Genomic DNA, 12934 nt, shown 5'->3' on the forward strand with positions numbered 1-12934 from the left:
AGAATCGAAGACGTGACTTTGATTCGCGAGTGCACGGACAAGGAGGGTCACGTGGAGCATAATATACTTTCTCTGCTCTGTATCTTTATTTTCTCATCAACTTACAACAAGAATCAACATAAAAACATGTCACGCTGCAAAACATTTTGTCATTTTCTTCTCGAACTAATTTCTCAAACATCAATAACTAATCACCTTTTATTCGCAAATGAAATCCTCAAATCCCCAAATCGCCCCAACCTTTTAAATATCCTCACTAACTCATAGTCTCACACTGCTTCGCCCCCTCAACAGCACTAACAAACCCCTTCCGATCCTTCGTATAAAACTCCACCTCAACATCAAACTCCGCACCCCCATTATCCAACGTCCCAGCTCTGATGAGCGTAAGTTCCGGCATCAATTGCGGTTGAGCGTAGATGGAAGATCCGCAATCTAGTAAACCTATCAGCATTTTTCTTACCCACAAACCCCTACCAAACTCTGCATCTCAAACCCAAAATTCAGGTAATTGGAAGGGAATGGGAAGGGGAGATCTAACCAGCACAAAAGAAATGCGGATACTCCAACCCCGAAGCCCCCCTCATCTCATATCTCTTCGCTTCTCCCTTAGTGACCTTGAATGAGTCGTGTGGGACGGCGACGTTGGTGGAGAGGGCGCTGCCGGCCCATTTTTGGCAGTCGGTGCAGTGGCAGATGGCTGTTGTTGCTGGGGCGCCTGAAGTCTGTTAGAATGGTGTCAAGGGAGGGGATGATGGGGAGGGGAGGATATACCGGTGAATTCGTAGGTGATTGCACCGCAGAGACAGGATCCTGAGCCTGGCATTTTTTCGGTTTGAAGAGGATAGTTGAGTTGTGTGATTGGAAAGGTGAGTATGTGAGTTGAGTTGGCTGTGAAGAGGGTGAGTGAGTGCTGAATTGATGATTTGATTTCGACCTGGAACAGAGCTGTTTATATACTTAATCCTCTCACCTAAAATCTTCCATCCCAAAAAAGCCATCTATACCCCGGCTGCCCATCATCCATCTCACCACCAAAAACAGTAAACAGATATAATTGCACGTCAACCTTCATCTCCATCAAACACCCATCAACAAGCCTACCTCCCTCCCCTTTAGTCCGAGGCTTTTACCATCAAAAAGCCAAAGCGATGAATAAGCATGTTTCAAATCCTCGAAAACACACCTCCTCTAACTATCCAATTATTTTACAAAGCGGTAGTAGGACAATTATCAATTTCAAGCAACGCCCGAATCTCACCTCCCACATAAACCGACCAGGGTGTCAGCCTCCCGTTTCGGCATGGACGGATCCGAATGCAGGTCGGTAGACGAGTGCCGCAGAACACTTACTCCAATAAACAAAGTCGAATTTCCGTCTGATGAGAATTTGTAAGATGTCAAAGTCTCCAAAATATTTGGAATATGGAGGCCTGGATGATATGAAATAGGATAATGAATGTAGATTGGGTGGCAGGGTTGTAGGGTGTAATGGATGGATGGAACTGGGAATGCGAAAAATAGCAGAACAGTATACACACTATCTATGAACTTGCAAGCTTACAGGACCGACTTATCTCAGATCTAGTGTTCTTGGTAAATCTGAAAAAATTGCATTTCGCCTATGAGTCGCTCGCGAAAGAAAAATCTAATTTTCACCACCCACCCGCCCCCAGAAAAAGCAATTCAGCGGTGTGTGGAAAATGCATCTCTAAATCCTTCGACGAACCTAAGGTGTATCCTCCCCTCAGAAAGGCTTAAATTGATCTTATAAAGTGAAACATGTGTAATTCGCACCGGAGAGGGCGAAATCCCGAACCTAAGCACCTCCGCCAAAAATGCTATCAACCAACTCACCGCCCCTAACCGCTAAAATGGAAAGAAGCGTATCACTCAACTATTTGCATGTTAGCCAAACCACTCGAAGGAAAGAGGAAAGAGAACTCACCCCGTGCGTCCCCTCATTACAACCCTGCAACCAAACACCCGCCCCCTCATCAACACTCCCCTCCGTAAATCTAACCCCATAATCCCTCCTCACCCCCATCTTCCCCCCCTCCTCCACCACAAGATCCCTCACGGACCCCAACATATCCTCATGAACATTCCGTCGGTATCCCGTCGCCGCAAACACGTAATCCGCTTCCATCTCCTCCTCGCCTCCATCTTTACACTGAAACCTGAGGAGTACAGAAGACCCGGTGCTGGGTTCGGCACTGACGACCATCCGGTTGGGCAGGATGCGACAGCGCCATGTTTCTTGGTCGGAGGACTTCATGCGCTGGAGATATAGTTTTTCGTAAAGGTGCTCGAGGAGTTCGAGGCGCACGACGCCGTAGTTGGTGCCCCGGTCTAGGGAGAGGGCTGCTGCGCGTACAGTGGGGTCTTGTGAGTAGATTCCGTCGACGCGGTCGGGGTCGAAGATTTCGTTGACGCTAGAATCCCAATCAGTACTGTTTGTCAAGAGAAGGTGACGGGGGACTTACAAAGGACTGTCATCGCTAGGGCGTAGAGAAGCGCCTTTGATGACGAGTCTGACCTGAGAATCTGGGAATCGTTCACTGAGATCATTATAGATTTCCGCGGCTGACTGACCGCTTCCTAGGACTACGAATCTGGGATTTCGTCCTTTCTCGCGTTGTTGGATCTGGCCGATTGAAGACGCGAATTGACTTGAATGGGCGACGTGTTTTAGACCTTGCAGGTTTTGAGGGATGACTGGTCGACCGCCTACGGCAATGACTACGTGCCTGGCTTTTCGCTGGATTCTTTCGCCATTCTGAGAGAGCGCGGTGACTTTCCAGTTTAGGATTTTGCCTTTTGAATCGCGTTCTCCGCCCTCGACGTCCTCGACTTGCATTCCGTACGCAACTTTTCCTTCTTTCTCGAAGTGACCGGCGCACCATCGTAGGTAGTCTTCATATTCCATCCTGCTGGGTAAGAAAGTTGAAAGGTTGATGAAGTGATTCAGACGACCTTTTGAGAATAGGTAGTTGATAAACGTAAAATGTGACCGAGGATTTCTCGGTGTAGCAAGATCTTTCAAGAATGAGATTTGCATCTTTGCGCCTGGGAGTTGCATACCCGCGTGCCACGCGAATTGTGGCTGCTTTTCGAGGAATAACACATTTTGTGCTGATTCTGGTTGTTTGTCTTTGAGTGCAATGGCGATTGCGAGAGAAGCTGGTCCGAACCCGATGCATAAGAGATCTAATACTGAGTCTGAAGAGGAAACACGTGAAACTGATTCATGGTTGGACATGTTCTCTGAATAGCCGTTGAAATATATGATGCCACCATTCTGATCACTGCTTCTCTGGTTATATGAGTCCAAAGGTGGACTTATAGCCGAAGGAGCCATGGTTCAGTGAGTACTTTGATGGTACCAAGTCCCGTGACCAATAGGTAATTCTTCCAATTGTTTCTTGATTGAGTCTGGAAATTTGATGACCTATCTCAGGTATCGGATTACTCAGAGTAAAATTTGGGACGCGTGTCGTGTAGAAAGCAAGATTTAAAATGCTGATGCCTTTGATCTAGTTGCAAATAAAAAGTTGCTCAATGGCTGAATGAACCTATAACTATGGATCAGTCTTCATTGTCTATGCAAGTTCCCATAATGGAACAACACTCATTATGCTCTAACCCACTCATCTAAGACTCACTATCCAACCACATGGTAGCAAAATAGCCCCGGAAATGGACCAACCCGCTTGTGCTTGGAAATAGGTGTTATGCTATTGGTCGGTACTCACTTTTGGTTCCCCGTATCCTTCTATAGATGACACTGACAAAGATAAACTACACAATTCAAGGTCTGGTGGAAGTATTAGATGATACAAGAGCGAGGTTGTGTGCTGTTGATATATGTGGCGTCCAAACAAATGTAATGACGAGATGTACAAAGCACAAGCGCAATTGGCCTGCAAATCGCCGGAGAACCAGAATGGTGATTGAAGTCTTGAAATTTCAAATTCTAGACTCGAATGTGTCGATTAGGAGATTCCGGGTATATGACGGGGCTGCATATATCTCTGATTTCATGAAATGGGGAGATCCCGTCCCAGCAGCGGAGTTTAAGATCCGGTAATGTGTATGGCCGCGTTTGAAAGATTTGACGAGAAATCGCAAAACCCTATTGATATCGACAATTGAACTCTGCGTTTGCAGTGATGGTTGTCTAGTCGCTGAGCCAAATAAAATATCGAACAGAGAAGTATTATGTGTGGGCGGAAATTTTGAGGAGCGGCGCAACGGAATATGAAGGGTAGTTTGGACTCAGTGTCCCACTAGCTCGGCTCAACCTGACCCATAGGTACGCTGTCATTTCCTACCTTGTTCCTTTGCAGTAGAGGAATTCCGGCTGGAATAATGCAGCTAGATGAATATTGTTCAGACCATATGTATGATGTATCCTGGGGCTGTCCTAGCTGCAATGCTTGTGCATCTGCGTTGCCTTTGCAGCTCCACGGAAATAGCGTCGGGACCTGCAGTATCAGGTGTTTAAGGGTTGCCAGATCGAAAGGAAGAGTCCTGTACTTCGTACAACAAACCGTAAAGGCATTATATTTACTGTGAGGCCCTCCGAAATATTGAACAAGCCTGTGAAACCCTGCTTCAGGGCCCCTCATTTTTATTGCCCAGTCATCAAATTCTGGTCATTTGCCGGAGCCCCCCACTCGCTATATCATGCTGGCTCGTCGTGGCTTCTGGGTCTGGAGCCACACCGATTTCTCCCATCACGCACGTTTGGATAAAGGGAGCTTTTTACTGATAAACGGGAGCAGTATTGTGATTCCACATGATCCGAGGTACTTGAAATAATGGTTGAATATGCGGCGTTGCTCCGTGTCTTTCTTGCGATCGATGTAGATTTTCAAACAGAAGAACGAACGGAAGCAAAAATGATGACGCCTTGCCGCAGGCCCGTTTGAGTTGGCCTTTGGCCTTCCGTGAAGGGGTTAGCTTGCCAAGCCATTTTATCTGATCCGCTGCCCCCTTGTCATTTTCGCTTGCAGTTTTCTCCCGACATCGGCAAAATTTCCCAGAATCACTTTGATAGGTTTCTGTTGCTTGAACAAGAGCCAAAACCTGCGCACTGGAGTAGCTTTTGTGGATGAGTGTGTCAAAGACCGACATATGACTAGGGTCGACATAATCAGATGGAGAGATAATCTTTAACCCTGGTTTCATCAACCCTGACGACGGAAGGATACCACATGTGCCAACACGACAGACAAGGGAAGACTTCACTTAGGGATATGTTCGTGGGTTGTTTAAGGATGAACCTTACATTGGCGACAAAGTTCATTGAGCAAGAGAATTTTCCGGCTTGAGCGTAGAAAGGAATAAGGCTAGCTTACTTAGCTGTTTTTGTGTTATTTCAAGAACGTTATGTTTCTTGATTCTTCTAGCAAAGAGACCAAATATACTTGTTTCCGATTTAATCATTTTATACTTAAAAATAAGGATGTTGTTGTTACAGCAGGGCGCTCAACCAGTAGAACCCAGCGACCGATCGTCTTCATGTCTTTAAGATCTAAGTCCAAACTTCAAGAGGAGTTTGTGAAGATCTATGCAGTAGTGACAGCAAGATCAGCACAGTGCAGCAAGTAGCACCCACACATCGAGTTCTTCCAAGCTGGTATGTATTATTGATGTTGATATTCCTTACCGTTGTCTAGAATCGACGGGAAAAGAACAAGTTACTCCGACTCTTGCATTTATTGTGAGCTGATCCTTTTCAATATCGCTCGTCACATGCTTCAAAAGGTTGTAGACTGCAATACAGGGTCAGAACAGGCGCAGAATCGACTGATGAAGTCGTCGTTTGTCCCGTTCCCAGGCGGGGTGCCAAGCAAACTTATCTGATCTTCCCCTATGCGTTCCGGCCTCGGTCCAATTGTGTGGAGAGCTAAGGTACCCCTACAATCTGATGATCTGATTAGATTTTCGCTAAAAGAATCTTCCTTGCTGCTGCCGATGCTTGTGGAGGCTGTCTGCAGGAAGGGTGTGATTCTGGAAATTGACAAGTAACGAGGAAAAAAGCGAAGACGGTGAGACGAGAAGGTAGTCCGACACGCAGCTTTTTTGGATCGAGCCAGAATAGGGGGCCTAAATTGCGAGAAAGACTACAGACGAAAGTTTATTGTGCGGAAAGCTAGTTGTGTATCTTGTAGTGGACATGACAAGTGGTAAAACCTGTCGACTGATTGCAATCAAGCGCTTCCATTTTATAGGTATTCAAAAAAATTCAAGAATAATCTTATATATTATACTGGAATTAGTAGAAATACAGGCAGTTCTTATTTGATCGAATAAGAGTATGATATCACGGTTATAATACGGTGGCCGAGATCCTCAAAAGCATGGCCGATCTCTTGGTCACCGTAATCCGAGGGGATGTTCCCAATTTCCTTTTTCCGCGACTCCCCACGTAAATGTATCTCATCACCAACCAAAGGCCATCTTTACAAGTAAAAATGCAAGCAGAGCGGAGGTAACTCCATATTCGGTTTCATCACCACTCCTTTTCAAAGCTTATGACTCATGAGAATTGGGTACGTGGAGTCCAGCATAAGTACGGGCCCAACGCGTGTTGTTTCCAGGTGAGTGTGGGTTGGTGAGGTTTCCACGATCGAGTTATTCTATACAGAACACTTGAGAGTGTATAAAGTATATTAACAGGTAGGTCCCGATATACGCGCTTTAAGCGGGTACGAAAAGGTATGTATAGACTGTTAGTATTCGAATCTCGCCGGCAACCTGTGTTAGTGACAGTCACGAGTCACGATCGAGACTCCGCAACCACCACACAGCTTCCATACTCACCACGACTTCACACGGCTTATTCAAGAGTACAAGGGTACGAGTGTATCTCTAGATGGCGCACCTTCCACATTCAATGTCATTTCCAACACAAAGAAGGAGACACAGAAAAGGAATCTTGGTGATTGTTAACTGGACCTCCATGATTGGTTGTCGCGGCAGCACATGATGGTCGTGTACAAATGTCGTCGTGACACTTCCTAGGAACATCTTACTCTCACCCCAGCAATTTCGTTTGTAGTAACCAGTGGCTGCACTTTCGATATAGCTACGTTTTCTAGAGCAGTAATCAATTCTACCACTTATTCCCGGTCTAATCGCCACCTCGACACGGTACCGACCTTGCAAGTACTTGGAATTCAAAACTCACGAAGTACCGATTTAGTACATCTACAAATACCACAGCACGTGAAGAACTCTCACCTTCTCGCTAACCCTGATCCACCACCACCCTACTTCTCTAGTACGAGCAGGCGCAAACCGGAACACTCACTACTTAACGCCTGGTTATCCACGGAACGCGATCACTACAGAAAATCGATTCGCGCCTCTTCCGCCTCAATTATGAAAACCAGTTGCTGAGAGTCTACTCAACATGCCCGAAAGGCTTTCTATCCTCAACGATCCTGCTCAGCAACTCGGCGGGCCGCAGTTGCTACACCACCTAATAGACTGGGAAAATAATAGAGGACATTGTGCTCTCGATTTCAAATCAGGAGGGCGCCGAAAACGGTACAATTATAATGAGCTAAGAGGTTGTGTAGCTCAGTTGACAAGAAAGATATTCGAATCACTCGCGGCCAGGAAGCTCAGGTCAAATAAGCAACCTATTGTCCCAATTCTGCTACCGCAATGTCCGGCACTATACATCGCACAACTAGCTGTCCTGACCTCAGCCGCAGCATTTTGCCCGATAAATCTGGATGCTCCAAAAGATAGAATCAAGTTTGTGGTTGATGATGTTGGCGCAGATATCATCATCACCACGTCTGAATTTCAAAATGTCGCATCGTGGGAAGGTGGACCGATGGTCATTCTTGTGGAGGAGTTTCCGGAAACCATATTTCCACAAATGCCGTCAATCCCCTCAGGTCCTGCTCCAGAATCTCTCGCATATGTCATGTACACCTCTGGTTCAAGCGGAAAACCAAAAGGTGTTGGTGTCAGCCATCTCGCTGTTTGTCAATCACTTCTCGCGCACGAAAAACACATTCCGCAGTTCAAACGATTTCTGCAATTTGCAGCACCGTCATTCGATGTTTCCGTATTCGAAATCTTCTTCCCTCTTATTAGAGGATGCACGTTGGTTGGCTGCGACCGCGTTCAGCTTTTGAATGACCTACCTGGAACAATCGTGGGTTTAGAGATAGATGCAGCAGAGCTCACGCCCACCGTGGTTGGTTCATTGCTCCAAAAGAGAACCAACGCGCCTTGTTTGAAACTGCTATTGACTATTGGAGAGATGCTCACTTGGCCGATTGTGGAAGAATTTGGAGCTTCTGCCACACAAGATGCTATGCTGTACGGTATGTATGGTCCCACGGAAGCAGCAATTCATTGCACTATATTTCCTGCGATGAAGTCGACTACTAAACCCGGAAATATCGGTATCCCTTTTGATACTGTGTCTACTTTCATTGCAAAGCCCACTAATCCAAGCGACGAAGAGGGGAGCATGACCGTGCTTCCGGTGGGAAAGCTCGGCGAGCTTGTTCTTGGAGGAACTCAGCTCGCACAAGGTTACTTGAATCGAGAAGAACAGAACAAATTAGCCTTTGTGCAGTGGAAAGGCAGGCGCTATTACAGAACTGGAGATAAAGCAAGACAATTGGAAGATGGCACCATTGAGATTCTCGGTCGAATTAGTGCCGGTCAAGTGAAGCTTCGAGGCCAACGCATCGAGCTAGGAGAGATTGAAGAGGTTATTTACAAGCACCCAGGCATCAAAACAGTCGTAGCTATGGTACTAAGTGGCACTTTGATAGTGTTTGCGCTGGTTGGTGAGAATCCACCCCAAGCAGATGATGTGCAAGCCACTTGCGCAAAGTGGCTTCCAAAGTTTATGATACCTAGCGAAATCATCTTGATTCAACAGTTCCCGTATCTTCCGTCTGGAAAGGTGGATAAACGGCAGTTGGAGGCCGACTACTTGAAGCAACGTGATCTTGGTGTGGACGGTGATGACGTTCCACAGACTTCGACTGAGAAGACTGTAAAGAATGTTTTACAAGAATGTCTAGGATCGTTCAACTCAAAGCTACGATTAAGTGCATCTGGGCTCGACTCTTTGATGGCAATTCGGGTTGCAGCAAGATTGAGGAGTGAAGGATTTGGTATTACCACGCTCAGTGTGCTTCAAGCAGAAACGCTATCAAAATTAGCCAAGCTATGTGACGAGTGTACATCATCAATCGATCAGCCTAAGGACTCTGGTCCTCCCGGCACCATCGATGGTATGGCTAAGGCGTTGAATGGCAGTGCGAAAGACGTGCATTCCACATGGCCGTGCACTCCACTGCAATCTGCAATGCTTGCCGAGACCTTGAGCAATTCGCGGGCATACAAAAACTGGGTAGAGATTCGCATACCCTCCATCAAGGATGTTGATCAGATATACTCGGCTATACATGATTTAGCACAACACAATGCGATACTTAGAACAGGGTTTGCAGAATCTCCCGATACAGACGGGTTCGTTCAGGTAGTCTGGACAAGGTTGCAAGACAGCCAGATTGAGAAAGTGCAGAGTCTCGACTACGACTGGGAAACGTTAGTCCACGAATCCTTTCACCATCCACTTAAATTTCAGATTTTGGTCGACGATAGCGACATAAGAATTCTTATCCATATACATCACGCACTCTACGATGCTTGGTCACTGGAGCTTCTGGTCGACGATCTCGATGCACTCTTAGGAGGAAAGCCACTTGGAGAGCGTCCGCCGTATACCGACATTGTGAAAGGCTACCAGGATGGAACTCTGTCCACCAACGAATGGCCATCGACACAATACTGGAAGGATCATCTTGACACGTTAGATCCAACACCTCTACCGAATTTTCATACCACCAAATCACCGTCGACAAAGTTAGAGACCGCTCATTATCTTACATCAATTTCAACGGCCCACGTTGAAGCATGCGCAATGAAATTGGGCTGTAGTTCACAGTCATTTTTCCAGGCAGCTTATGCAATAATTTTGGGTTCATATCTGGGCATGTCAGATATCTGTTTCGGCACAGTGTTCTCTGGCAGAACATTGCCAATACCCGGCATTGAGGAGATCGCTGGACCTACACTAGCGACTCTGCCTGTCAGGACTGATATTTCGTCATCTACCACTCTTCGAGAGCTGGTATCAGACCTCAACTCGATTAACAGGGCTCATTTGGAACACAGCACAAAACCTCTTCGGGATATCAAGGGTGCGTGTGGTATTCAGCCTGGTGAGCGTCTTTTCGACACGCTTGTCATATGGCAACAAACACTACACTCCTTTGATCACAAGTGGGAACATGTGACGATGGTAGACACTATCGACAATCTGGAATTTGATCTGACGCTTGAAATCATACCTGGAGTTGGTAATGTAGAGTTAAAAGCCAACTATCAGCAGTCAATTTTCCCCAAATCTCAAACAGACTTCCTGCTACAACAGGTAGCAGAAATTGCGGGTCTCGCACTAGAAGCTCCTGATACTCCACTCGACGAAGTATTCCAGCACCTAAATTCAAAAGTTCTATCAATTGAGAATCCCGAGCCAATTGTCGAGATGAAGAAAAATACACTGAGCTCCATTGTGGAAAGGATAGCAGTGAAAGATCCAAATAGACCAGCAATCGATTTTGCTTTCTCCATAGAGCCAGATTCCGAATCGATCGAAAGTACAACTTATTCCAAGTTGAATACAGACGCCAATCGACGAGCAGACTATCTGATGTCGTCACTCAATGTTCTTCCGAATGATCTCGTAGCTATCTGCATGGAGAAGAGTATCGAATTGTACACTTGCATACTTGCGACAGCGAAGATTGGGGCGGGATATCTTCCATTAACACCAGATACGCCGGATGAACGTCTACGATATATTCTCCAGGAAGCGAACGTTGGGGTTGTTTTGACACATTCGGGCCTGCGACATTTGTTCAAGCCTTTACGATCTGTAAATATTGTTTACGTCGACGAGATTGACTTCTCGCAGTGCTCGAAACAGAACACGCCGTCCAAATCGAAACCTGAACATATATCCTACTGTGTTTTTACGTCTGGGAGTACCGGTACGCCGAAGGGAGTGTTAGTAACGCAAGGTAACCTACTGAGCAATCTGGATGTTCTAGAGGACATCTACCCCGCTGATAGCAGCACCAGGCTATTACAATCGTGCTCTCAAGCATTCGATGTCTCCGTCTTTGAGCTCTTCTTCACCTGGCGAGTTGGAGGATGTATTTGTGCAGCCATCAAGGATGTCGTTTTCCGCGACATTGAGCAAGCGATCAACATTTTGGAAGTCACTCATTTGAGCTTGACTCCAACAGTGGCAGCTCTTGTTAATCCAGACAATGTACCGAAAGTTAAGTTCCTTGTAACTGCGGGCGAAGCGGTCACACAGAAGGTGTTCAACACATGGGCCGACAGAGGCCTATTCCAAGGCTACGGACCGAGCGAGACGACAAACATATGTACGGTGAATCCGAACGTTACCAAGGACAACTTCATCAACAACATCGGTCCTCCTTTCAAAAATACCTCTGCATTTGTACTGTCACGTGAGGGCGACTTCTCGCCAGTACCTCGTGGTGGAGAGGGAGAATTCTGTTTTGGTGGCTCTCAAGTTTTCCGCGGGTATATGGACCCAAGTCAACAAATTGGCAAGATCATTGAGCATCCAAAGTACGGTCGACTTTATCGAAGCGGGGATTTTGGTCGTCTACTGCCGGACGGATCTCTTGATTTTACAGGTAGGAAGGATGATCAAGTCAAAGTCAGAGGACAGAGAGTTGAGCTTGGAGAAATCAATAATGTTGTATTAAGGTCTGAGGAGGTGCGAGACTGTTATACGATGGTCTATAATGTAGACAACGATTCGCGATTGGTGTGTTTTTGGACGGATAATGAAGATGGGATTGGACCTACTGTGCCTTTGCCGCCAGATTCTGAGAAGATCTCTAGATTATTTCACACACTCGAATCGGCACTCCCAGCATATATGATACCAAGTTCTCTCGTTCAGATATCTCACCTACCTCCAACCACGCAAGGCAAAATTGACAAACGATTTCTTGTCGACCTATACGCAAGTTTGGATACAGAGTATCTTGCAGCGGTCTCTCAAGTCCATGAAGATAATTCCGATCATGAATGGACGGGGCATGAGACAGATATTGCAAAAGCAGTTTCTGAAGTTTCCAAAACACCTCTGGAGCAGATCTTTCCTGATACGTCCTTCTTCGCGCTCGGTATCGACTCTATTTCCGCTATCTCATTGGCTCGGGTCCTGCGATCGAGTCTCAGTTGTCAGGTCGAGATATCGCAGATATTGAAGAATCCGTCCGTGAGGAGATTAGCCAATATTATCTCATCCTCACAAATTCTGACTACCGAAAATGGTGTCTCACAACCAGAAGACTTTGCTTTCGATCAAGAATTTCTAAATGCCACGGTTCAAGATTTTTACCGTGATGGGAAGACGGTGCAGCATATTGTGCCTTGTACACCCCTGCAGGAAGCTATGCTCTCGGCTGGTGAGTCCTCGGAAGATGGCATGTATAGCAATAAAGTGGTGATGCGCATCAATGGCGACCTACACAAGATTCAAACATGCTGGCAAAAGATGGTGGATAGACATGAAATTCTTAGAACCTGCTTCTTGGCAACGGATCTCAAGACCCATCCTTACGTTCAGGTGGTATTACAGAATCACGAACTCGAATTTTTGTCAGGCAGTACGGATGCGTTACATATCCCAGACGCGAAAAGCTCGAAGTATGCACCGCCATATACCGTCAAGGTTGCAGAATCTGGGGAGCAAAGAATCCTTCATATTTCTATGCATCATGCTCTATACGATGGAGTCGCACTCAGCATTCTGTACGAAGAAGTCGAGAAG

General features: G+C 46.3%; 2 protein-coding genes across 2 annotated transcripts; both read right to left on the bottom strand.

Moving 5' to 3' along the window:
• Nucleotides 1–256: 256 nt before the first annotated feature.
• GLAREA_10970 (Mss4-like protein) lies at nucleotides 257–826 on the bottom strand (the record flags this gene model as incomplete). Its single annotated transcript, XM_008079161.1, has 3 exons — nucleotides 257–435; nucleotides 542–718; nucleotides 775–826. The coding sequence occupies 3 exons, from the start codon at nucleotides 824–826 to the stop codon at nucleotides 257–259; spliced, it is 408 nt and encodes a 135-aa protein (XP_008077352.1).
• Nucleotides 827–1819: 993 nt separating this feature from the next.
• Nucleotides 1820–3361, bottom strand: GLAREA_10971 (FAD/NAD(P)-binding protein; the record flags this gene model as incomplete). The annotated part of the gene is made up of 3 exons (XM_008079162.1): nucleotides 1820–1897; nucleotides 1949–2435; nucleotides 2487–3361. 3 exons carry the CDS (start codon nucleotides 3359–3361, stop codon nucleotides 1820–1822), a joined length of 1440 nt encoding a protein of 479 aa, XP_008077353.1.
• Nucleotides 3362–12934: the final 9573 nt, after the last annotated feature.

Source organism: Glarea lozoyensis (genome assembly GCF_000409485.1).
Source record: "Glarea lozoyensis ATCC 20868 chromosome Unknown GLAREA11, whole genome shotgun sequence".
Lineage (NCBI taxonomy): Eukaryota > Fungi > Ascomycota > Leotiomycetes > Helotiales > Helotiaceae > Glarea > Glarea lozoyensis.